Raw genomic sequence first — 23667 nt, forward strand, 5'->3', positions numbered from 1 at the left:
TTAAATATATTTCCTAGTAGTCACATGGCCAGCCATTGGGAAATCCGATTATTTAATTACACCTTTACAACCATAAATACCTAGAAATACCTATTGTCTAAGCCAGAAACTAGATAAATACGAATAAAAAAAAAATATTTAAAATAGGAAATAATAACATACCCATGGGTATTTGCGATAATTGGTCTTCAGGATGGAATGGAATGATATTTTTCCAAATGAGTTCAATAATTTGGATAATCAATGCTTTAGCCATTAAATTCCACAACATTGAATAATTTTAATTAATTTTTTTCACTATAAACAGTTTTTGCTTGAGATGATCCATTTGGCAAGTAAAGGATTTATTCACAGGATTATGGAAAAAGAGAGATTTAAGTTAAAATAAAATTCGACAACAGTTTACAATTTTTACCTTTTGTCCTTTATGTGCAATCCTCTGTGGAAATAAATAATTTCTTTCGTCTTCTATTTCTTCCTCAAAATATCAAATATTCATATATTTTCTTCCGAACGTTCCCAATGCCACCCATTCCCACCCCATCCAAACGTGGGGCGACCCTTTTATGTGGGGATCGCGTACACACTAAGATCCTTATCAATGATGGGACTGGAGTATGTATTAAACAATCCATAAACAAATTTGAGCTACAATTTACTTTCTTGATTAAACTGGATAAAATCGATTGTATTTCATTCACTATTATCTATTTTTTTTAAAAAATTTTACATTTTCACAAGCACTTTCACTTAAATTATTACACAATATTATATTCCCGCTTAAAATCAGCATTTTTCTCTCTTTCAATCACTCTCCCATCGCTGGTGTCATAATTTGTGTTTTTTTTTTGCAACTAAAATGACATTTAAAATATAACGTCTCGTTCTCACTCTCTTTTGTCATACAACCCTGTCATTGTCAGCATTGCATTTCCTTCGTCTAGTATATTTTCCAAATACAACTCTGCTTTTGGGTAGGCCACCATTTTGAAAAACCGTAGAGAATACAATGACAAGACGTTGCCAAATTGCGTGTGTAACCAAACCAGAGTAGACATCATTTTTCAAGAAAAATTCTCTTCAAGACGGTATCTCTTTACCAAATAAATTTTGTTAGAGTTGACCAATTGATTTAGATTTGTATAATTTGGGCAACATCTGGAAACTCTTAGATCCTCCCGATTGAAAAAAAGGTAAACAATGAATGCCAAACGAGCCAAATATGCCACACTGACAACAACCACAGCCAATGGCACCATCAAAGAAGAGGTGGTGCCAGTACTTATTCATGACCCGAATTCGGGTGAGGAACCTCAATATGCCTATGCCACATTTGCTACAACGGAGGAGGCAGAGGCTGCTGTGGCTTCGCTGAATAGCCAGAGACATCAGGCGGAGGTAATGCAGGAGACCCAAGAAGTGATTATCGATGAACATGGACGTCCCATTGCCATACACCAGGTCATTACGGAGGATGGTGGTTCAGTGGAAGAAGTGGAGACGGTGGAGGATGATGGTAGCCACACAATATTACATATTGTCCCAACGGGTACCTCGGAAGGTGGTCACGATGACAGCTTGGGCAGCACAGAAGAATATGAAATAACTGATGTTGGCCTTACCGAAATCATTAATCGCAATAACAAAACCTTCTACTGTCCCAACTGTGGTAACTGCTACAGTGCTGCTGGCTCTCTTAAGCTGCATATGCGAGCCTGTATGCGTCAAAAGACAGAAGTCCCCGAAGAACAAAGAAAATGCAACATCTGCAATCGTGTCTTCAACTCGGTGAGTTATCTCAAGGAACATATGCTGCGACATACGGGCGAGGGCCCCAAACGTTGTACACGCTGTTATCGCAAATTCATTGACGAAGAAAAGTACAAAGCCCACATGGAACAACACAAACACCAAGATAAACTGGAAGCGGAGGCGGCAGCATTACAGGTCGAACATGGTTTTAAAAAAATGGTGGTCAAAGAGTACACATGCTCGTTCTGTTCACAAAATTTCACAGTGGTCTTTGAGGCGGGCCAAGTTAAGCGTCGCTATGCCTGTGATCCGTGTCGTGAGAAGTTCTCCAATGCTGAAGTGTTGAAGGAACACAAAAAGATGGTGGACGAAAAGCGAGAATTCTCCTGCGAACGTTGTGGACGCAAATTTGTGTTTGAGGGTTTCCTGCAACGCCACATACCCACATGCGATGGTACAATTAAACGGCGACGAGATTTGAAGTAGATTCCGAGTGGGAGGTGTTATGATTTTAATGGATATCATTAGTTTTTCTTTTGTACTCTATTCTATAAAAAAGGATATAATGGAAATTCTCTTTTTTTAATTACATATATAAGATACTCTTCTATTTCTTTTTTTAATTAGTTACAGCAATTAATTTGTAACAAATCAGTTTTTATAAAGAATAGCACATAGTTTTTTTTTAATACCATAATTGATTTTGTTATGGTGCCGCTATATATGTTTGAAATTTAAGGAATTTGGACAAGTTTTTTAGCAATTCTCAGTTTTATGTTTCGTTTTTTTTTCTATGATTGTAATAGAATGTTATGAAATAAACAAAAAAAAATGTCGGCTTTTTAATTTATATGATTTTTGGCAAAAAGTAATTCAATTTAATTATAAATACCCATGTCCTAATGGTAGTCATAGATATGGTTCGGGGGGAATATACACCTCTATTTTTTATATTTTGTGGTCCAACTTTTTGATTTATATTGCTCGTCACTTGACCCCAAATAGTTATTCGTGATATCCCACTTTTCAAATGATTTTGAAACTCCTTTCAATTTCTGTTTCTTTTCTTATAGATTCCTTTATTTATAACAATTTCCTATGGGGGTATTCCAAGAAACCTCTCTCACTTTCTTTTTTATAAATTTAAAACTAAACAAAAGCTTTGCTGCATTTAGTAGGCAGTACCATCATCCATCCAAGATGGTTGCACAAGAAAATGTTTAAGACCACAATTTGATGTGGGCACGTTTAGCAAGGGACTTCCAGTCGGTGTGGACATAGAATTCTTGGAAGCTGGGAGTAACCAATTTATCCTTGGGCAATGTTTTGTAAATGGGTTCACCGTACCAGGTGCCAACCTTTAAAAAAGATTGACATTTATTTCTATAAAAAACTGGAAATGAGTTAACCTACCTCCCATCCGGGAACATTAGCCATCAATTTGGCTTCCTCATCACGATTGCGTCTCAATTGCTTCAAGAATTCACGATCGCGTTCAGCAATCAAAACGGGGAAAATAACATTTTCCGCTGAGCGCATTTCAATTTCTTCACGCTTAATCATTTTGGCGTTCAAATAGTAAATATACAAACCCACTGTGGTAACGGCAGCATATGTTCCCAACATTTGCCAACCTGTATTGAATACAACAACAAAGTTTCAATAATTATTTTCCATTCCGTAACAATTTTCTTTCTTTCATACCCGAGAAGTAAACTTTGGCAGGCACACGGGCAAAGGGAATCTTCTTGTAGCCTCCTGGTGGGGGCATATCTTGCTTTTTGGCAGCATCCATTATTTACCAATTCTCACCAACTAAATTGAGAGGAATTTTAATTAATTGAATGTTGGAATAATAATTATTTAATTTTTTGAGGAATTACCAAATGCTGCTTGGAAATGAGGAAAATTGCAATTTGTCAAATATTTTTTTGACAATCGATGGTTTGCATAACAGCCAGTGCTGACAACAATTCGGCATAAGGGAAATATGACAGATGTGAAACATATGGTCAGGTTTGGGAGAGTGTGATTGATAGTGCATTGAGAAAATATTAATTCATTTTTTAATATCTCCAACTCATTTTGGTAAAAACACTTTCTAATGCATCTCTCTGTTGCAAAAACAAAAGGAGAACAGAATTCCGAAGCTTATTTCCTAATTTGGTATTTTATTAATATTTGTTTAACCCCGCATTCAAAATTTCAAGATATTTCGTGCACTTTTTCCTTTATCAATATTTGATGCGTTTCATTGAAATGGTCCCATTGCTCCTTTAAGTGAATATCATTCAACTGAATGTTGTTCATTTGAGAACACATGGGAGAGAGTTTGTTTTGTTGACAAATTGCTGGAAAGGAATTTTAATTTTTTTGGGATAGTTAAGACCTTAAATAAGCAAAGGAAATGAATGCATTAAATTTAAGAGTTTCTTCTGTGAAAAATAATGATAATGTGCGGAAAAATGCTGAAATGAGAGCTGCTCTTGTCAAGTTGCCGGCCACATATCAAACAGGTAAGACGACATGTGAGAGAGAAGATGTTAGTATGGAGAGTCATTTCCAACGAAAAAGAACAAGAAGGATCTTGCCTATACGGTCCGTTATTTCGTTGTCCGGTTCGTTGTCCGGGACGTTTTTCATTGAACAAATAGTTATGAATGGAATTTGTTTATATATGGACGCGGGAAAAGTTTATTTTATATTACCATCCTGATAATTTCCTATTTTCATTAGCAGATGAATCGTATTGCTTGGAATTCAGAGGGGCTACCACCGTACCAGATCAAGTGGCTTGTGTCAAGAGGGTATGTTTCCTAAAATATTTATTTCGGTTATTTCTTATTTTGTATATCCTTAGATTTTTGAGTCTGCCAAGGACAATGAAAGAGTGTTACAGTTTTTATGTGACTTACATTTTAGCAGTCCTTTAAAACATCCTGTGCGAAATCAAATTGTTAAGTATGTCCTACCGTCACTTTCATAATCCATAAATAATAATAATTTATTCTTCCAGACTTTTAGTTAATGCCTCCAAAATAAATGCCGATAATTTAACAGAAAGTATAATTGTGAAATCTTTGGCCAGCAGTATACAAACAGTTGTTCTGGAGACAAAGGCAAATTCCAGTAGTCTGGTTTGGAACACCAATATCGTTTCATTGTCTGGATGCTTTGAGAATTTTGAATGTGGTCGTAAAGCATTGGGATTAAATATAGATGATGTGTTTTCAATTATTTACCTCTCGGTGGGGAAATATTTGGATGAATTGAAGTGAGTAGATATGTGAAATATCAAGAGTTATCTCTAATTTCTTTAATTTGTATGTTTATAGGACAATTTCTTCTCCCTCTGTACGCAATGAATATTACATGTATGTCCACAATTCGGTGAGAATACTTTTAACATGTTCCCAAGAATTTGGAGGAGATTTAAAAACCAAACACAACACCGAATTGAGAGATCTTGAAAAGCTCTGCCTTCAGATTGTTTTGGATGGTGAAATTCCCATGGATCCACGTACAAATGCTGGCATGTTAATGGCAAATATAGCCAAGTTATTCGATGAATATCCCGCTTTTGTGCTCAAAGCCCAGGCCATTCAAAATCCAAATGAAATTGCATTGTGTGTGGGTGTCATAAATACCGCAAATTCTGTAGATTTTCAAAAATATTCCAATAACATCCTACATATATGTGGGAAAATTGATGAAATTGCTAATGCCAATGCGACGGTACCTAACATTCTGCTGTGTGCCACAAGGGCTCTTTTTCAAATATCCAAATTAACTTTACAATTTGCTTTGGGATGTTCCCGTGAAGATGGTCAACAAATTCTCCAAAAATTAATGGCATTTTCGGTGGCATTTATGGAACATCATATGGACAGTGTTAGACATTTGTGTAGAGATCTTATGCGCAATGTTGTGGCAGCTGCCAAGAAATTGGAATACAATGAATTGATAACGAATATCTACGAGGCCTGCAACTCTGATAGATTATCGTTGGCGGTAAAATGTGTTATACTACAACAAGTTTCCTATGTCTTAGGAGCGGAGAATATTTTGGAGAATTGTAAAACAATTTTTAGTAAATTATTTACCGAGAATTTGGGTAAAGATTTTATTGTTAATAATTTATATGAAGGTAAGAGTATATGTCTTCATTTTGTCTTTAAATAGATTTTAATAATTTGTCTCATATTTCAGCATTAATGATGGCCAATTACAAGGAACAGTCATTTGATAAATGGTGTAGTACCTGGATTGGATTTTTACTCAACATTGCCTGTTGTCAAGATTCACGTTTAGCCGATGTAGAAGCTTTAATTGTTAAAGCTGTAAAGTGCGATAGTCGCGTCGTACAAAGTATTCTCTTTGCACAAAATTCCCAGGAAACTATTCCGATTAGTACCAAACTTTCCACTTTGTGGGCTGTACGTAAATCTGGTATTAAAATTGATAACTACGAAGAAATCATGCAACAATTTTCACAACATTTACAATTGAGTATTCTATCCAATGACAATGAGACACGAATTATGGCTGTAAGGCTATTGGTGGAGACCCACAAAACTACGGAGCCGCTAACACAAATGGAATGTGAACTGTTAATTGTATATTTGCAATATAATGTTAATACTCAGTGTCCAGCAACTAGGCATAAATCGTTGGGTTTATTGACCAAGGCATTAAGTCGGTGCCACGTGGGTGTGCAGAAATTCCTAAAGGGAAAACAAGCATCAGAAATTAAGGATGAAGAATCATTGGATTTAAAATTCCTTAAGGCATTTATGAAAATCTTAGTGGAAAATCTCTTTGAGGGAGCAAATTTCAGTCGGCGTTCAGTTTCCTTGCAACTTTTGCAGCAGTGTTTTGAAATTGTTAAGAATTGTGGTCTCAAATTGTTACCCTTGCTACCGAAAGAAACTGTAAAAGTTTTATATGAAACCTTAAAAGATTCATATGAATCCAACAATGAATTGGCAGTTAATATGTTGAAACTTTTACAAGACAATGCCGATAATAGCGATATTCTCAAAGACCACAATTTGGAAATAAATCTCAACAATGTTTTGGATCTCTTGACATCGGTAAGGCCCACAGATTCAGTTACTGCATCATATCAAATGGAATTCTTATGTCATCGTGGTTGCCCATCAATGTTTGGTGATTACAATTTGCCACAATATTCACCCACCTATTTTGCTGCTTTGAAATGGTTATATGACCATCTAAAAGATGGTTTGGAAATGGCACGTTTGAGTATATTGGAAGCAGCCAAGATGAATCCTTTGTATGGCATACTACTGACAATTAAACATTTATTGGCCAGAATAGAATTTTCTCAGTTGGCCAAGGAAACTGTGTGGCGTAATTTTGTAACCGATTTGATAAATATTTGTAAGGACTTGACGGATGTAGTGTCACCCATTGTAAATAGTTCATCACCCGAAGGCCATTTACCAAATGATTTTGGTGAATTTCCGGAAAATATTGTAAAGGAAGAAAAGGTAGGGAATTTTCTTTTTCAATTTTTTATTTTGAGGAAATTTTAATTTTTAATCCTTTACAGACCTCCTCCCCTGGCTTGGATTCGGCACCGTGTAAAATATTATCTTCAAAGTTACGCAAATCGGATTTGATATCGCTCAAAACTACACCACAAATGGTTTTGCTATGCGCCTGGCGTACTGTCAAAGAAGTCTCCCTCATTTTGGGTTATGTGGTTTTAAATTCCCCCATTCAATTTACTTCGGATGTGAAAGAATTTCTTATCAGCAAAGAACAAATTCTTGATATTGGTGAACATTTCAAACTTTTACTATCGGAAACTAAACATCGTGGTGCCTTTGAACAGGCCTATGTGGGTTTTTCAAAGCTGTGTTGTCGTCTTTGGACTGTGGAATATCCGGAGTTAAATACGTTACCCATGATGTGGCTAAAGGAGTTGATTTCTCTGATTTCCCAAGAAGATGTAAATAATGGTAAAATATGTGCCACACGACGCAGTGCTGGAGTACCATTTATGGTCCAGGCTCTGATCACCTCTGAATTGAAGGTGGGCTCAATTAAATCCTTGGCATTTTGTATGAAACACCTTTTAGAATTGGCTGCGTGTAAGGAAAACAGTTCTGAATCTCGCACCCATGCCTTGAATATTTTAAGAGCATTGTTTCGTTGTTCGGATTTAAATGAAGCTGTGGGTGAATATGTTTCGCAAGGTATTACAGCTGCCATTAATGGCTACGATGCCAGAAATTGGTCCGAGAAAAATTCTGCTACATTATTATTTGCCTCACTAATGACCCGGATATTTGGTGTACAACGCACTAAAGATACGGAAAACTTGAATATCCGTAATAAAATGACCGGACGTGTTTTCTTTTTACGTTATCCCAAATTGTATGATTTCTTTTTGGAGGAGCTGCAAAAGGCAAGTGAGTTGATTTTGCGACAACAAAAAGCCCATAAATTGCATCCATTGTTGTTGGTGTTGAGTCGTTTGTATGTCTCGGCCTTGGAGGGTACCGAATCTAATTTGAAATTGTCTCAGTTTATACCGTACGTATCGGAATGTGGTGGTTGTCCAGAACTGCAGACAAGATATTTGGCAGCCAAAGCCATTGCTGCGTTGGTTAATAAGGATGAAGTGTCGACATTGTTGCGGGAGAAATGTGCCGAAATTGTGGTAAGTTTGATGAATTTCCTTAACAAAAATTAGGATAAAAAATAACTTATACTGGCAAAATGTTTACATTTGTTTAATTTTTGTCTCCGTATTTCTTCCAGCTTATGACCGATGGAAATGCAATTAAACTTAATCGTTTACACGGCTATATTCTGCAGGTAAGATTTTTCATATTTACGCCGCTCAAATACTCACATATTTCTTTTCAGATTTACTTTTTATTGAAAAATCACAAAGGCATTTTGAATGAGGAATTAATAACGGATATTTCCAGCACATTTGTGTGTTTCCACAAACGTACAGGTTTACAAAATGCAGTCATCCTGAAAACCATATTGGATATCTTTATAGAAATGTTAAACAGGTATGTATTTTCTTTATCCATCCCAAAATATCTATAACAAAATATCCCATTTTCAGTTTATCTTCCATGAATGTAAAACGTGACTTAGTACAACAATTGACATACTTCTCCACATTGGCCACAAACAATGATCCCAAAAGCAGTTTTTATTATACCGTGCAATATAAAACAAATTTCCTTTATAATTTACATAACATGCGTTTAACGCTGCCCGCGGAGGCTTTAAGTGATTATATACTAGAACCTCCAGTGACGTTACTGCCATTAGAACAAGCTGAAACATGTCTCAATATTATTTTACTTGCATTGGCTGGCAATGCAAGCTGCGATGAGGAAATGTTGGAAGAATTTGAAATTTTACCCAATGAAGTGCAATTTATTAAATCCTTAGATGAAGATTCCTTACAAGAACTCTCTTCACAATTGAGAAATAGTAAGGCCTTGGAAATCTATTTAAAAAAGCTAATAGAGATTCCAAAATATTATCCTGAGGCAGCCAAGAAAGCATATGCCATTTTGAGTCAACTTCATCACTTTGATTTTTCACTCAGTCAGCTATTGGAAAAGGCCAAGAAACATAAAACGGATGTAAAATCATCGTTGACCATGTGTGTGGAAAGGGTTCTGCAAAAACAAGGTGTTAACTATGATTGTGCCCAAAAATGTTTGGAATATTTAATTGAAATTGCCAATCCCTCGCAGCCATATTATTTGAGGTATGTAGAAAGAAAGGTTTTATATTTTTATAAGAAATAAAAATTTTGTTTTTTTTATTTCCAGAATCAAAGCTGCCAACAGCCTAAAACACATTGCGATACATTATCCCAAATGTTTGGAACTAAAACGTTTGGATTTCATTAGTTTATATATCAAACTTGTATTGGATCTTTTAATGGATGATGATTATGACATAAGAGATGCCAGTTCGAAATTAATTGTGTCATGCCTTGCCACTGACATTAATTTATATTTGGGTAATAATTGGCAGCAGCAAACATTGGAAATTACCCCAAAAGACAATATGGTATCGACGGTGGTGCAACGTTTATTTTTACAGTATTCCGTTGAGCTGTTGTTGAAATATATGGCCAACGATGATTATATTTTGGAAATATTTAACATCATTGTGAAACATTATAAGAAGGCAACATCGAATGGTGGCAATGATGATTCCTCATCTTCCAGTCTGATGGATGTGGAAATATTTGATAAAAGTGAGGCCAATGATTTCTCCGAACCTTTTACCGTTATCAAAGATGCTGTGGAAATATTTACATACTCGTTTCAGACACATACAAAAGTTATGGACTATTTAAGTTTATATCAGTGACCAGGTTTTGACTAATTTTAAAATACATATGTATGTATAGAAATGTGTGTATATACCATTTAAAAAAATATAAATTCTTTAAGATATTTTTACTGAAACAAATTGTGCTTAAAATAAAAACTACATTTCTATTCAATTTTAAAAATTATCTTGAAATCAAGTTTTATATTTTTGTAACATAGTTTTTTTTAACTAACCTTTGTTCATTAATTTGTTTTGTGTTTTTACATATATATATCATATGTAAATGATATTTCCATTTCTTTGTAACATATATGTATATGTATAAATAAGGTTGTTTATCACATGAAGACACTCCTAAAGTAAAGATGATTAAAAAAATAATAAGAAAACAACAAACAAAATAACTGTATCTTCAGGGGCGGGGCAGGTAACCACGAAAACGTCTTTAAAAGCAATGCCCAATGAAAACAGAATTGGCTAGCAAATTTATTCAACTTTGGTTTTGGCATCGTCCAAAAAACACACCTCCACCGGTTGACGTGGACTGTTATGGCTGCTGTTGCTGCTGTTATGGGCTGTGCTATTATCCATTGTCGCTGGCAAAGATGGCCCAGGCATAGCTGTCGCATTATCACTAACACACTCATCACAGACACGTACTTCATCTAACCAACCACGTTCAGGTACAGGACGGCGAGTTTTTGAGCAATCCGAACAAACACCCTGGCCACATTTGCGACAATGATGACGTTTACAGTCACTACCCTTAAAGGAACGCTGGGGACTTTGTGTTCGATCATTGTTGTGCGATGTGGCCAAGGCCAATAGTTCTTCGGCAGTGCCAAATTTCATTTTACAAATGTGACAACAAAGGGCTTCTGAATCGGGTACCCAATAATCCGGTCTGGCGGTGTCTTTTATTATATCTAAACACACAATAAAGCAAAATTTATTTTAAATATTCCAATTACACACGCATACACCTGTATTGATGGTTGTCATACCTTTGGTACATTCCAAAGCAGCTGATGCCACATTACTAATGGTGTTGTAAAGTGTTTCACCGCATTTGCGAACAGTTACATCTGTTTCTTCTTGAGATGCTTCGGCATTACTCGATCCTGCAGTATGATTGTGAGAGTTAGTAGTATTATCATTAGTAGTTTGTTCTTCTTGATCTGCATATACATATACATACACACATATATATAATTAATTGATATGGCATATTTCAAAATTGAACATACCTGGTATGGAATTGGGATGTTTAAGTAGAAATTGGCGACAATCATTACACACGCGTACATTTTCAAACCATTTGCGTGATGGCACCGGCATTCGATGCTTGGAACAGGCATCACAAAAGCCTTCACCACAACCACGGCAATGATGTTTGCGCAGGCCGGTTTTGTCAAAGTTTTTCTTGCAAGAAAAGCAGTTCTAAAAGATATAATCAGTTATTCATAGGTAGAATGATTTAACTAAGAGGGGGATACCCACCACTATCTCATGATTTGGTTTCCAATACTTGGGCGCCACCTTGTCGGCACACCATTCCTTTAACACTCCCGTTGGTTGTGATGAAAAATTGCTAAAAGCCTCACACACATAGGAAACTTTATCCAATACCATTTGTCCCGAATGCGAGGGCCCTTTGGGCGATATGTTGCTATCCTTCCAAATATGTACAGTTTGTGTTCGAATGGCATCACATTCTTGGGTGCCACTCCAATACTTAAATGTCTTGGCTATTTCACCACAGTGTGGACAATTGATCAACGTGTGAGTCCAGGTGTCCACACGTGTAACCTTTATCTCACGTCCATTGTTGTAACACATTTTACACAATTCAACTTTATTCTCAAATTGATGTTGATGCTGGCAGGGATTTAAATTTAAATGATCTTCACCATCATGACCCATGGAACGTTGGCAGCGACGATTGCATGAGGCACACAGTACGGGGCAGGTGAAATGTTGTTCGGGAAAGGGATTTATGGATTTGTCAACAATTTCTCCAGAGAATTTTTTATTCAATGCCCTCATGGCCTTAAAAATAATGCTTGGCTGGCGCGGCGAACGTACTGTGGTATTGTCCAAATCCACTCGTAAAGCTGCAATAAGTTTGTTATAATCGGTTGTACCGCTGGAAGAGGTCTGTATACCCACATAGCGTAACGAACTAAAAGCATTGATGTCATAATTTAAACGGGCAAATTTTTCGCGAATTTTTTCCTCGGCACTTTCTTCAACGGCTGTAGGGAAAAAGACAAAATGATTATTTTGAACATAAACAATTGAAGGGAGGCCTACAATTTTCCAAGGGTTTGGTGTGTCTGGTTTCGTGGAATATGATAACAGCTGGCCCCAAATTGGCAGAACCTGGTATGCCCAATGACTGCAATGCCTGCGAGAAATGCAAACAAAATGCCCTCGATGCGGTACCCAAAAACTCATACATATCACTGTGTAATCTTTCGGACCTAGTGCGATATATCACAATATCTGATATGGCTAGAATCTGTAATAATAAAAAAACAATTAGTTTTGAATGATATCGCAATCTAAATTCTATAGCTTTACCTTAAGTAACATGCGCATGCGCTGATTACATTTTGTCGATGTGGACAATAGACCCTCTGTATCCAAACATAGTACGCCAATTTCATGTTGCATTGCTGCATAGACACCCAGCGTACATGAGTTTTGTTCCGTTGAGGTCTTAAACACCTCTTCACCCTTAAAGAAGGTATGATTCATGGTATGGGATTTACCATCACCTGTATTACCAAAAATGGTAACCACTTTGATTTTGGCAGTATCGGGACAACGAAGTTTTTTACAAAACATCTCGGGTGTGGCTATGTGCAAGTGTTCATTGGCATCCATCAGGAGAAAGGAACGATCCGTTGAATTATCCAAAACTTCATAATCGGTTGAGGTAAAGGGTATGGATCTAAAATCGGCATCGCATACAATATCGGGTCTAAGGGCTTCTTCCTGAAATGTGTATAAAAATTGCAATGAAAAATTTAAATATTTTAAATAAAAAATAAAATAAATTAGTCACAATTTTAAATATCCATTGGTTAAGGAAGTGCCTTGACCCCTAGAAAAAATAAATTTTGAATTCCAGAGATTTTATTTGTTTATCAATTGAGATAGCAGTAAGTGGCCACTCTCTCACTCATATCTATTCAAATTTAAGGCAAAGTGATATTGGTTCTCACCTCTGAGATGGGTTTCATAAATGCCATTTGGCTTTTGTGTTATGCTTTCTCTCCACAAATCACACCAGACACCAAATGTTCTTATGAATGAAACATGTAAGCTATACAATTTAGGGGCTAATGGGTAAGGGGCTTCTTCTGTACGTGTAATATTTCACAATAATTCCATGTATTTTACTAAGTTACAAAAACGGAGATCCCCCCATTAAATTTAGGTTCTTCTTTGTTAATGAAAAAATGCGCAGCGCAACCAACACTGAATGACTTGAGGCAAAAATACTACTGGATGTTATTGGTTAAAGCTTTCATATAAAAAACAAAAACAAACAGAAACAAAAACAATATTTTGTGGTTAACAACAATTTCGAAAATATTCTCTACGCCGCGCGAGTGTGTATGTGTGTGTGTCCGATTGTATATTTTTTTCTGCTTTGTATTATTGTTTTCATTTTCTTCATGTAAAAAACAAAATACAAATCAAAACAAAATAAAAATGCGTCTATAAGCCAGTGATAATGTTAAACAAAGAACCAACCAACCGACCAGTATGGATGGCTGTTTGATTGGCTGGATGGGTGGGTAAGTGGAACACATCTTAAAAGAAAAAGAAAAAAATCAGTAATAATAATTCGCTTCATTTCCTTTTCGTCAGACAAACGTCTGGTACATCTGAATATTATCAGTGGGCTTGCGAAAGACCTTGCCGGTACGAGAAGGGCAACCGAGATGCATTACAGAGTCAATAAACTTTGAATGAACTACTCTGTAGTTGGTGGCTATGGATGGTATTGTTGTGTTTTTATGCCGTGCCAGCATACCGGTGTTTTGTGTGCTATGCGACAGTTGTTTGTTGCGTATAGAAGTGGCCGACGTTTATGTTTATTAATAGGAAATGAATTACAAATGTCTGCGGAACATCCGTTACCACAAGCAGCGTCATAGAACGTGGGATAAATAGAAAACAAAAATTGATGTGACGTCATAGATGTTGGATTTTGAAAGTGAAAGGTGAAAATTCTTTTAATTTCATTCGGAATTTTTAAAACGAATGCGCTAATGGCAACACGACTATGACAACGCTTTGCTTTGAATCGATCAAAGGCATATTATAGATCAAATCTAACCAATGAGTCATTAGTATCATCAGTTTTGAATGATCCGGTTTCAATATGATTTGAAAAACTAAAAAGATCAAAAATAAATGACTTGCAAAAAAATATTTAATTTTAAAACTCATGCACCTGACACCCTCTTGTTGACCCCATATTATTTCTACAAATATATTCTAGAAGTAATTGAGGAACCCATAGACCACAGCTTTCTTCTTATCACAACAATATAAAGCATATGTTCATACGTAGTTTGAAAAAGCGGGCTCGGCTTATCAGGCCAATGGTAATGAATTCAAGTTTAAACAAAGGAAGCGAAAACCAAAACGTTTAATAATATTATTAATGATTTCACTATTAGTAAGAACGCAATTATCAACAAATTAATATGCACATTTGTTGTTGTTGTAACCCACTGCATATACATTAGTTTCTAACAACAGCAACAACACTTAAAACGTGACCACCAGTTGTAAAGTGGGACATCCTTATTTTTATTTCTGCTCCAACTTACCTTGTAGAAGGTCAACGAATCGCATGGTTCCATAATGGCAGAATTGCATTCCACAGTTTTATCGATTTTTAGCATTTCTTTTCGTATCGCACTAATAACAAAACGTACGTCAAATGATTGTTGGATTTCAAACAAAGAATATTTTTGCTTGTTTTTTTTTCGTTTAAATAAATTGAATCATCTAACCAATTAAACAATTAGCCCTTTTCCTCTCTCTGCCTCGCGCACACACCGTTTGGGAGTTTCTTGCCACTTTTGGGATTTTCTTGGCAGGGGTCGTTTTGATTATTCTTGCTTTTCTAGTTCTTCATGCACCCACTAAACGAACTCACACAAACACACCCACACACACGCAATGATACGCCTTTCAAATGAATTTGCTGCCAATCAAAACACAACTGTTTATGTTCTTTTCTTACATTCCCGTTAAGATTTGTTTACATTTTAATAGGAAATCACTTTTGTTTTATAATTAGTGTGTTTTTAACACAAAATAGTTAACAATTGATTAGTTTGTATATAGTTGTATTATTTTTTTCATTACTTTACTTTTGACGTGTTTATCATTTATAGAAGAAATGATTCTGTGAAATGGTCAAACGGGACTACTTTCAGTTCCGTAAGTTCTTTTAAATGAACACGGTTAACGTTTGACATTGGTTGTCGGTTATTTTAAAGTAATCACATACTTTTAAGTTTTTGTTGTTCTCATTTTCTTTTTCCACGGACAATGTACAAATGAATAAGAAAAATTTGTAAAAATTCTCAAAGATATTGTTTTTTTTAAATAAATCATATTTGCATTTTATTAAAACAAAATATAACGGAAATTATCAAAGTGGACTACTTCCAGTTCCTTAAGTTCATTTAAATGAACGCCGTTAACCTACCAGCTGTTCAATCTTTGCCTTGATATAGTAAACAACAACAACGATGCCACAATTAACTGGGAATAATGTTAAATATTTTTGTTTCGTATATAGTTTTCTTATTTATTATCTGCCTATTAAAAGACAATATGAAAATTTAATTTTTTGACCGACGTATGCGCTTTTTAATATATATTTGAGCGTAAAAATATATACAGTACTTATTTGTGCATACAGTACAAATGATTTAAATAACTTCATATTCGAATTGTACAAAATTATTCCTTAATATTTATTAAGGTGTAAAAATAAACCTAAAGAATAATTTAAATTGTTTTTTGTCGATATTAATTTTTTTCTTGGGAGTTTGTTTATATATTTACGAACGTATGTACTGTACGTCCCGAATGCAACGATAGTTGCATTAAATCTGTCCACAGATATAAATTCTTATTTTACTTTTTAAATATAATAATTCATTGTAGTTAATTGTTTGTGTTATTTATTTTTTTATGTTAAGCATTTGCAAATAAAAAAACTTTACTTTTACATGAGTAATCGGTTATCCATTTATTCTGTTTGGCAACACTATATTATTCTCTTTCTCTCTTCCATTCACTCTCTCAGTTTTTTCTTTCTCCCCTAGAATTTGGAACGTTTTTCGAAGATTAATTATTTTACCAGTCAGTAGAGACACAAATGAAGAATAGAAGTTGTTTGTGCAAAAAGCAAGAACAAATTTGATCAGCTAAACAATCCTTCCAATTATTTGCGAGCCGTCAATTGTTTTTTAGACACAACAACGTAATCTATCTACCATACATATATATTTTTTCCAATTACAATTTTTGTCCAAAAAAGGTGCTACAATTTTGCGCTGCATATATATACACAAAATCATCAAATCATCTGTGCCAACAAACAGCAGTCCGGGTTGGGCAAGGCAGGAAGATATACAAGAATTTCTTTTATATACAACAGCCAACCGCAAAAAGATAAAAGTGTTTAATTATTAATAAAGTGGAAAAAGTGTGAAATTGGTGCGGAGTGAGTGTAAAGGCAGGGTCCCTAAACACATCACCGTCATCAAACGAAGAACGAGCGAACGAATAACCAACCAACCAACAATTCACCTGCATACCTGTGCGCTGTCAAGAAGGGGGTTGCTGCTTGTAATTGGGTTCAGCATTTTGATTAGATCATCCTCATCTCAATACGAGAACAGCATCGAACGAGTGCACACACAACTGAACGCAGGCACTGAGTAACCAAAAGAAACACCTTTTTTACCGTATGCCAGGTTTTCATTTCAATGAAATTGGCGAAATGGTGGTGGACGCAATTGATGACATCGGAGTAGTAGATGTTTATGATCTGGCCTCCGACATTGGCAAGGAATATGAGAAAATCATAGATCGTTTTGGCACGGAGGCTGCCACAGGTAAATTAACAACACTCTTTAGAAAAAAGTAAATGTAAATGAGTTTTTCCCCTTTAATTACCCTCATAGGTCTGATGCCCAAAATCATTAACACCCTGGAATTGCTAGAGGCCTTGGCCACAAAAAATGAACGTGAAAATGCCACAATTCAAGAGCTCAAAGAAAAAATTGCCCAGTTGGAAAGTGAGAAAAATGAAAAAGCCGAATTTCGTCGCCGCTTCGAAAAGGAATTGGAAATGATTGAGGAACAATGGCGCACAGAAACAAATGATTTAGCTGATTTGGTTACATCACTACAGGAGGAGAATAAACGTTTGATTAAACAAACTCAAGATTTACAATCCTCATCGGCTCACTCCTCCGGATTGGGTGCTAGCCTAACGGAAAGCATTATCAGTATTACGAATAATGAACTGCACAGTGCGCTAAGTGATACCCAGGTATTACAGCGTCTCAAGGAGCAAATCTATCGTCAGAGAGATGAGCTGAAAGAGAAGGAAAGGGAATTGCAAAGCAAATATAAGGAAATTGAACACGTAAGTAAAGCAAAAAATACGCATATCGATAAATTATTAATTTGCACTCAATAGATAATGGTACGTCCCTACTGAGATAACACACTATTGAAATAATTTTGCAAAAAGTGGAGAGATAATGGTAATTGTTTGTGAGGATGGGACAATTGTCACGTTTGAATTGTTCGCAGTTTCAATATGCATGATATATTGCTTATCAGAGTAGAATAATTTATTATGGTTATATGTATGGGCCATACCCATAGATTAAGAAAATCCCACCCACTGATAGCTAAGTAGGGCAATGGATTATGGATGTCAACCACTAATCCGTTACATTTACAATTAGTTCTTTTCCATTTCTCTTTAATCCTGATGAGATTAATAAGCCAGACCAAAGTATTTTGGAAACAATATAGGGGCAAATAAAGATTAATGTTTCTTTCTAATTGCGACATGGTTCGAATTAACCCTTTACACACATTTTCCTTTATTGGGAATATTTCCCATTTCATAGAGCAAAGTCGTGGCTTTTTGGCAATTTGTTAGGATATTCTTTTATAAAAGTATATGTAATTTTTGTTATCGTAGATTATGGAAACCTCGCTACTGTCACACACTAATCCATAACATTTACAATTTTTCTTCCTTGCCTCTTTAATCTAGATGGGATTAATAAGGTATGTCTGTTTGTTTTGGGAAAATTATAAGGATAAGAGGTGATTGGAAAATTAAAAAAAGAGACAATTATTAGTCCAGCTAACCCTTTTCCATATTTGGGGAATGTTCATGCACATTGAAAAATGTCAAAGACAAACGATCAGATTTTAGCGATACTCTTCCCTTTAATACATATTTTCCGCCTTTTGTTCAGGCAGTTGTTATTGTATTATTGTATTTTTGTTATTGTAGATAAATTTTTAGAATTGTTTCATTAAAAGTTTGCAGCTTTGTGCTATTTGATGTCCACAGCCCACATAAAAGTTTTCCAGCAAATATTTTTTTTTTCACTTTTATCAGTCAGTCATGGTCATGAAGCCTATACTTCATGGCTTTCTTAACACCCAAAACAAACGCACACACACACCCACACATTGAACTCTGTAAACTTGTCTGTAGGCCATTAACTTAATTTTTATGGCTTCATTGTTATGGTCAAGCAAAGGAACTTATTACATTCTTGCTTAGCATAGTTAAACAATTAGAAAACAATTTTGAAAACATTCTCCCATTTCCCCTCCCATTATCTTCTGTTTTTATTCGCATTGCCTTTTTATGGTTTGTTATTGTTTCTTTTTTCTTCTTATTTCAGATGACCATCCAACTGGAACGTTTTAAGGCATCTGGACGTGACACACGTCGCCGTTGTACAATGTTACAAACTCAAGTAAAAACTTTGTGCGAGGAACGTGCCGATTTCCTGGCCCAACTACAAGACCAACAACGTGAAATTAACAGTTTACGCAAACGTTTAGGTTTGGCCGAAAAGGAGAATGAAGATTTAGTAATGTCACAAGATGATGATCCAAATGATCCGAATCGTCCACGTTATACAACACGTGAGCTAAAGGAGTTGATTAATGAACGCGATGAGCTGTTAACAACAATTGAAAACCTCAATGAAGAGCTGAGGGCGCTAAAGCCAACGGAAATCACAGAAAATGATGAATCCAGTTCGGATGAGGATGATGATGGTATTGGGGCTGAGGGTGGTGAAGATGATAGTCAGAAATTGGGAGATCAAACAGAAACGTGAGTATATATGTATTTACATATTTTTCTATAGATCATTGATTTGAGGACATTTTTTTATGGAAAATGCTTTTACAGAGACATGAAAAAAAAGTTCTCACATAATTGAGGAATTGTTTTCTTTTGAAAAAAAATTCTTAAGAATTTTTCTTCTACAAAAAGAAGTTCCACTGAGAAAAAATTTCTATAGAAAAATGTAAAGAGCCTCAGTGTTTTTTGTAGAAAAAATTGTTCTTTGAGACTTGCACTCACCGTAACCTTAGGATTTTTTTATAAAAAAAAGTCCTGACACTCAGTATGTTTTCTGTAGGAAAATTGTCTGTGAGACATGGCGATTTTTTTCTACCAAATTCTACGGGTACTTAGGAATGTAAGGAATAGGTTTTGCAGAAAAAAATCTGTTCTTAGAGAAACAAATAATCTATAGGATTTATGTATTTTATTTTATTTTATTTATTTATATTTCATATTGCCTAGTCTTTCGACCTTAATGCTGTAAACTACATTTCACATTTCAATATAATCTTGACCATTATAAAGTGGCGTAAATGTAAAAGGGAGGAATATTGAACTACTGAAAGCCTCTCTTCTTTAATATTTCTAATATATTTATTACATATTTCACTTACAGGCCTCCTGAACACGATGCACCAGTCCAAGGTCCCTTACCCTATGAACCTGATGATGCACCCTGGAAAAAATCCAACGAATCTGGTATTCGTAAATTGTAAGTCTAATAAAAAAGATTTTTTCTTCTTAAAAAAAAATAATAATTAAAATATTTTCGTTACAGTTTCCGAAAACTTTTCTCCGATACCAATGATGGTAGCGGTGCCAATCAAGCAACATTCCAAAAACGTTCCTTAGCCACGCTATCGAAAATGGCCCTGTCGGCCACACCTGCCGCAGCCAATCCGAATGTTAAGTAAGTCTAGTAGTATGCCTAAAACAAAAAGCAAAACTCAAACTAATGAAACGAACAATTCTGAAAGAAATTTATGGATCAATTACATTGTCTGTCTTTCTTATACAAACATACTTATATACTATTATATTACTACAATGAAAGTATTTTATAAAAAAAATTCTTTATTATTATATGAGAGTAGTGTAACCTAAAATTGAGGTTAGGTTTAGAGGTCTCCCAATTTATGATTTTCTATTTTTTTTTTAAGCAAACAAGCTAATATTTTATTTCAAAAATTTTTTTATTAATTAAATAACTAAACACTTACACACACATTCCTACACAAAATATTTATATCTTATATATAGAATTAACCAGTTTTAGCTGTTGTTAAATGAATGAAAAACCCCTATAGAGTATATGGAATATGGTATATGGAACATAAACAATTTTAACGGAAAATATGGTTAATAAGAAATTTTAGAGAAAAAAAAACAAAGAAACAAAAATTAAATTAAACGAGTGAAATTTTTAAATAGTTAATCCAACAAAATGACAAACATGGTTTTTTTAATTTTAAATATTGTCTTTGGGACACATAAGCCTTGATTGAATACAAATAATTTCTACACACCTATACACATTAAAGCCTTAATTAAACGATAGTGTTTTACAAAGACAAACAAGTAAACAAAGAAACAAAAAAGGAAAAGAAAATTATTAAACTATTGGAGCTTCCATCAGTCCATTTTTTGGTGATTTCAATTATTTTATTTTTACACAATTTTTTCTTTAATTTTTTCTATTTAATAATTATACATTCCTTAAAAGGTTTTCAAATTTCTAGTTTTTATAATGAAAACCCCCTCGTTTTAACACAAAACTATTTACTTCATACATGAATACATATTTGACATAACAATAGTAGTTACCTACAAAAATTAAATATTAAATCTATAGACGTTTATATAAAAAAATATATATTTATGTAGCTATATTTAGCAATTAACCAAACTAACAAAAATATTATATAAAAATATTGTTTTCTATTCAGAGTAGTGTTGTTGAAAAGAAAAATAAAATAAATTAAACTTCTATTAACCTACCCAGCAAATGCATCCAAAATGACTAACCGTATTTTCAAACTTAAAAACAAAAATCGTAGCACAACAGGAAAAGAAAATTATAAAATAAATAACAAAACAATTTGTTGCTATTAGTAGTTAAAAAAGTAATGAAACAATTTTTGTAATTTATTTCATTTTTTAGCTTAACAATATTTTTGTTTTATTTCGTATAGGTCTTCTCACACCTTTTTTATATTTTTTAATTTAAAAAAAAATAATAATTAAAAATTTAGAACATATTTGAATGAAAATTTTTCCTAACAACTTCAATGACTTAAATAAAGTGGCATATTGACATTTTTGACTCTTATAACCATCATTCCTTCATTTGATAGTTCCTGAAGACATTCTCTTAGCAATGAAATGTTTTTTATTAGATTTTCTGAGATGTAAATCGAATTTTAAAGGACTGACGGAATGTTAGTGGACCTTACAGTACAGAAATACAATAGATTTCGAGGGCTTACGATTACAAAGTGGCCTTCTATGATCATAAATATAAACTGAAGGGCCTTACTTTGTCCTTGCCAAAGGCTCCTTATGACCTCAACAGACTACAGAAGATGTCTGAATACCCCCTTTTTAAAAACTGCTCACATGGAGCCTTTCTACCGACAATGCCAACATTGAATGTTTTCCTTTGATCTTTGAGAGAAATATTTGGGCAAAACCCAAAAAAAGAGTCCTTTCTATGACTTCTCTTGAATTCTGAACACCTTTTGCTCGGCACAAATTCCGCTAAAGGTAATTTTTCTACAGACTAGAGAAAACCTTTGAATGATCTTTATGGTTCTACCTTTGTTATACCATTTAATAGTAGTTACCTACCATAAAGACCCCTGATAATCTGGAAGAGTTTTTTGGGAAGAGGACAGTTTAAATGACACCTATAGGGTAGACAGCACCAGAGAGTTCTGCATGATTATAAAAAATATCTGAATAATACATTTTATCCAACCGAAGATATTTTAATGTTATGTACCTCCACTGTGAATCATTTGTTCTCCATTAGAGGTGTCCCAAAAATAGGGGGTTTTTTATCGGCCTATCATTTTTAGAAATACTCTGAGGATATTATATTGGTCATAGAAGGCCTTTCGGATAGACATCTCCATGTAAATTGTTCCAATTTCGTTTGATTTCTAAATAGCTCTTTTCAATATATTTATTTTTTAAATCCCCAAATCGCTTTTCGCTTTTTTTGTTGTTGTGAATTTTATATTATTTTTATTATTCTTTCGATTTATTTTTATTTCTTTATATTTTTGTTTTTTTTTTCTTTTCTTACAGCACATTACAATATTACAGGTATTTTTAAAACAAATTAAATAACAAAAAATAAAACACATTCCATAATAACTTATCATTAGGTCATATCACATTTCACCATACATACATTATCATCATCATCAGGAATCATCATCCACATTGAAAAAAGAAAATAGATTCTCATCTTTTTTTTGGAAACCATAAAAACGAAATAACATATCAATGCGTTTAAAAAATAGTTAAAAATAATAAAAGAAAAAAAGAATTTAAACGAAAAGAAAATTGTCCGTAAGAAAAACAAAAAAATAGTATTCTTTTTGATACATTACAAAAAACACACAAACTATATACATATATTTTTCAAACAAACACACAATACAATTTAAGTCATAGACTGTGCCAAAGATTTATGTTATTTTTTAATAAGCATTGTTTCTTTGTATATTTTTTAATTATTATTTTGTTTGTGATATTAAACTGAAATGAAAAAGCATTGAAAAATCCACACACAAAAAATGTAATTCAAGAACTCTCTACACAAAATTATTTATGTATAAATGCATGTATTCTATTGTATTTTAATTTAATTTTTAGTTTTGTAAATATTTTTTTTTATTAAGTTCTCATTTTTTTCTGTTAATATGGTAATTTTTAAGTTTTCTCGCTATATTTTGTTTATATATGTATATATTATTATTTATTATTATTATGTTATATAAATCTATAATCTTTATTTTTTCCTTTTCTAATTTTTGTGATTTAATAAACTCGAATAATAAAGGCCAATTAATTGGATTGTAATATTTCCTAATTTTAAAATATGTAAAATTTGT

The 23667-nt window shown here is 34.0% G+C and overlaps 6 protein-coding genes across 7 annotated transcripts in view; 4 read left to right on the forward strand and 2 right to left on the reverse strand.

Moving 5' to 3' along the window:
* LOC133338860 (protein ROP) overlaps nucleotides 1–23667 on the forward strand; it is a 324624-nt gene that overhangs the window by 85885 nt on the left and 215072 nt on the right. The window lies entirely within an intron of this gene.
* On the forward strand, nucleotides 1008–2238 carry LOC133338891 (zinc finger protein 180). Its single transcript, XM_061547017.1, has one exon. It carries the CDS (start codon nucleotides 1201–1203, stop codon nucleotides 2236–2238), a length of 1038 nt encoding a protein of 345 aa, XP_061403001.1. The 5' UTR covers nucleotides 1008–1200.
* On the reverse strand, nucleotides 2955–3580 carry LOC133338874 (NADH dehydrogenase [ubiquinone] 1 alpha subcomplex subunit 13). 2 transcript variants are annotated; one of them, XM_061546996.1, is made up of 3 exons: nucleotides 3457–3580; nucleotides 3166–3386; nucleotides 2955–3110 (listed from the first exon to the last, which is right to left on the reverse strand). In XM_061546996.1, exons 1-3 carry the CDS (start codon nucleotides 3545–3547, stop codon nucleotides 2973–2975), a joined length of 450 nt encoding a protein of 149 aa, XP_061402980.1. In that variant the 5' UTR covers nucleotides 3548–3580; the 3' UTR covers nucleotides 2955–2972. The 2 variants fall into 2 exon arrangements, with proteins under 2 accessions (XP_061402980.1, XP_061402979.1); XM_061546995.1 differs by having other exon boundaries at nucleotides 3166–3390; nucleotides 3461–3568.
* LOC133338922 (tRNA (32-2'-O)-methyltransferase regulator THADA) lies at nucleotides 4160–10137 on the forward strand. Its single transcript, XM_061547051.1, has 11 exons — nucleotides 4160–4268; nucleotides 4489–4559; nucleotides 4613–4713; nucleotides 4769–5026; nucleotides 5088–5899; nucleotides 5962–7265; nucleotides 7328–8443; nucleotides 8545–8601; nucleotides 8653–8807; nucleotides 8864–9523; nucleotides 9588–10137. The coding sequence occupies exons 1-11, from the start codon at nucleotides 4160–4162 to the stop codon at nucleotides 10135–10137; spliced, it is 5193 nt and encodes a 1730-aa protein (XP_061403035.1).
* On the reverse strand, nucleotides 10588–15026 carry LOC133338924 (zinc finger FYVE domain-containing protein 1-like). The gene is made up of 7 exons (XM_061547052.1): nucleotides 14955–15026; nucleotides 12685–13101; nucleotides 12415–12622; nucleotides 11602–12356; nucleotides 11349–11541; nucleotides 11106–11279; nucleotides 10588–11027 (listed from the first exon to the last, which is right to left on the reverse strand). The coding sequence occupies exons 1-7, from the start codon at nucleotides 14985–14987 to the stop codon at nucleotides 10588–10590; spliced, it is 2220 nt and encodes a 739-aa protein (XP_061403036.1). The 5' UTR covers nucleotides 14988–15026.
* LOC133338894 (RILP-like protein homolog) lies at nucleotides 17081–22918 on the forward strand. The gene is made up of 6 exons (XM_061547019.1): nucleotides 17081–17264; nucleotides 17334–17800; nucleotides 19092–19531; nucleotides 20163–20258; nucleotides 20325–20456; nucleotides 22856–22918. Exons 1-6 carry the CDS (start codon nucleotides 17117–17119, stop codon nucleotides 22881–22883), a joined length of 1311 nt encoding a protein of 436 aa, XP_061403003.1. The 5' UTR covers nucleotides 17081–17116; the 3' UTR covers nucleotides 22884–22918.

This window comes from Musca vetustissima, unplaced genomic scaffold (genome assembly GCF_032173495.1).
Source record: "Musca vetustissima isolate MV318-11 ecotype Yass unplaced genomic scaffold, APGP_CSIRO_Mvet_v1 utg704, whole genome shotgun sequence".
NCBI classification, from domain to species: domain Eukaryota; kingdom Metazoa; phylum Arthropoda; class Insecta; order Diptera; family Muscidae; genus Musca; species Musca vetustissima.

Bases quoted from the DNA above. Each gene is read 5' to 3' on its own strand.
- LOC133338891 (XM_061547017.1), top strand. From the start codon at position 1,201: ATGAATGCCAAACGAGCCAAATATGCCACACTGACAACAACCACAGCC.
- LOC133338874 (XM_061546996.1), bottom strand. From the start codon at position 3,547: ATGGATGCTGCCAAAAAGCAAGATATGCCCCCACCAGGAGGCTACAAG. The intron at 3,387-3,456 runs GTATGAAAGAAA...TATTCAATACAG, and splicing joins TGCCAAAGTTTACTTCTCGG to GTTGGCAAATGTTGGGAACA. The intron at 3,111-3,165 runs GTAGGTTAACTC...TCTTTTTTAAAG, and splicing joins CTAATGTTCCCGGATGGGAG to GTTGGCACCTGGTACGGTGA.
- LOC133338922 (XM_061547051.1), top strand. From the start codon at position 4,160: ATGAATGCATTAAATTTAAGAGTTTCTTCTGTGAAAAATAATGATAAT. The intron at 8,808-8,863 runs GTATGTATTTTC...TCCCATTTTCAG, and splicing joins TTTATAGAAATGTTAAACAG to TTTATCTTCCATGAATGTAA. The intron at 9,524-9,587 runs GTATGTAGAAAG...TTTTATTTCCAG, and splicing joins TCGCAGCCATATTATTTGAG to AATCAAAGCTGCCAACAGCC.
- LOC133338924 (XM_061547052.1), bottom strand. From the start codon at position 14,987: ATGGAACCATGCGATTCGTTGACCTTCTACAAG. The intron at 12,623-12,684 runs GTAAAGCTATAG...TTATTATTACAG, and splicing joins GCATGCGCATGTTACTTAAG to ATTCTAGCCATATCAGATAT. The intron at 11,542-11,601 runs GTGGGTATCCCC...TATATCTTTTAG, and splicing joins AACCAAATCATGAGATAGTG to AACTGCTTTTCTTGCAAGAA.
- LOC133338894 (XM_061547019.1), top strand. From the start codon at position 17,117: ATGCCAGGTTTTCATTTCAATGAAATTGGCGAAATGGTGGTGGACGCA. The intron at 17,801-19,091 runs GTAAGTAAAGCA...TTCTTATTTCAG, and splicing joins AATATAAGGAAATTGAACAC to ATGACCATCCAACTGGAACG. The intron at 20,457-22,855 runs GTAAGTCTAGTA...CTTTTCTTACAG, and splicing joins GCAGCCAATCCGAATGTTAA to CACATTACAATATTACAGGT.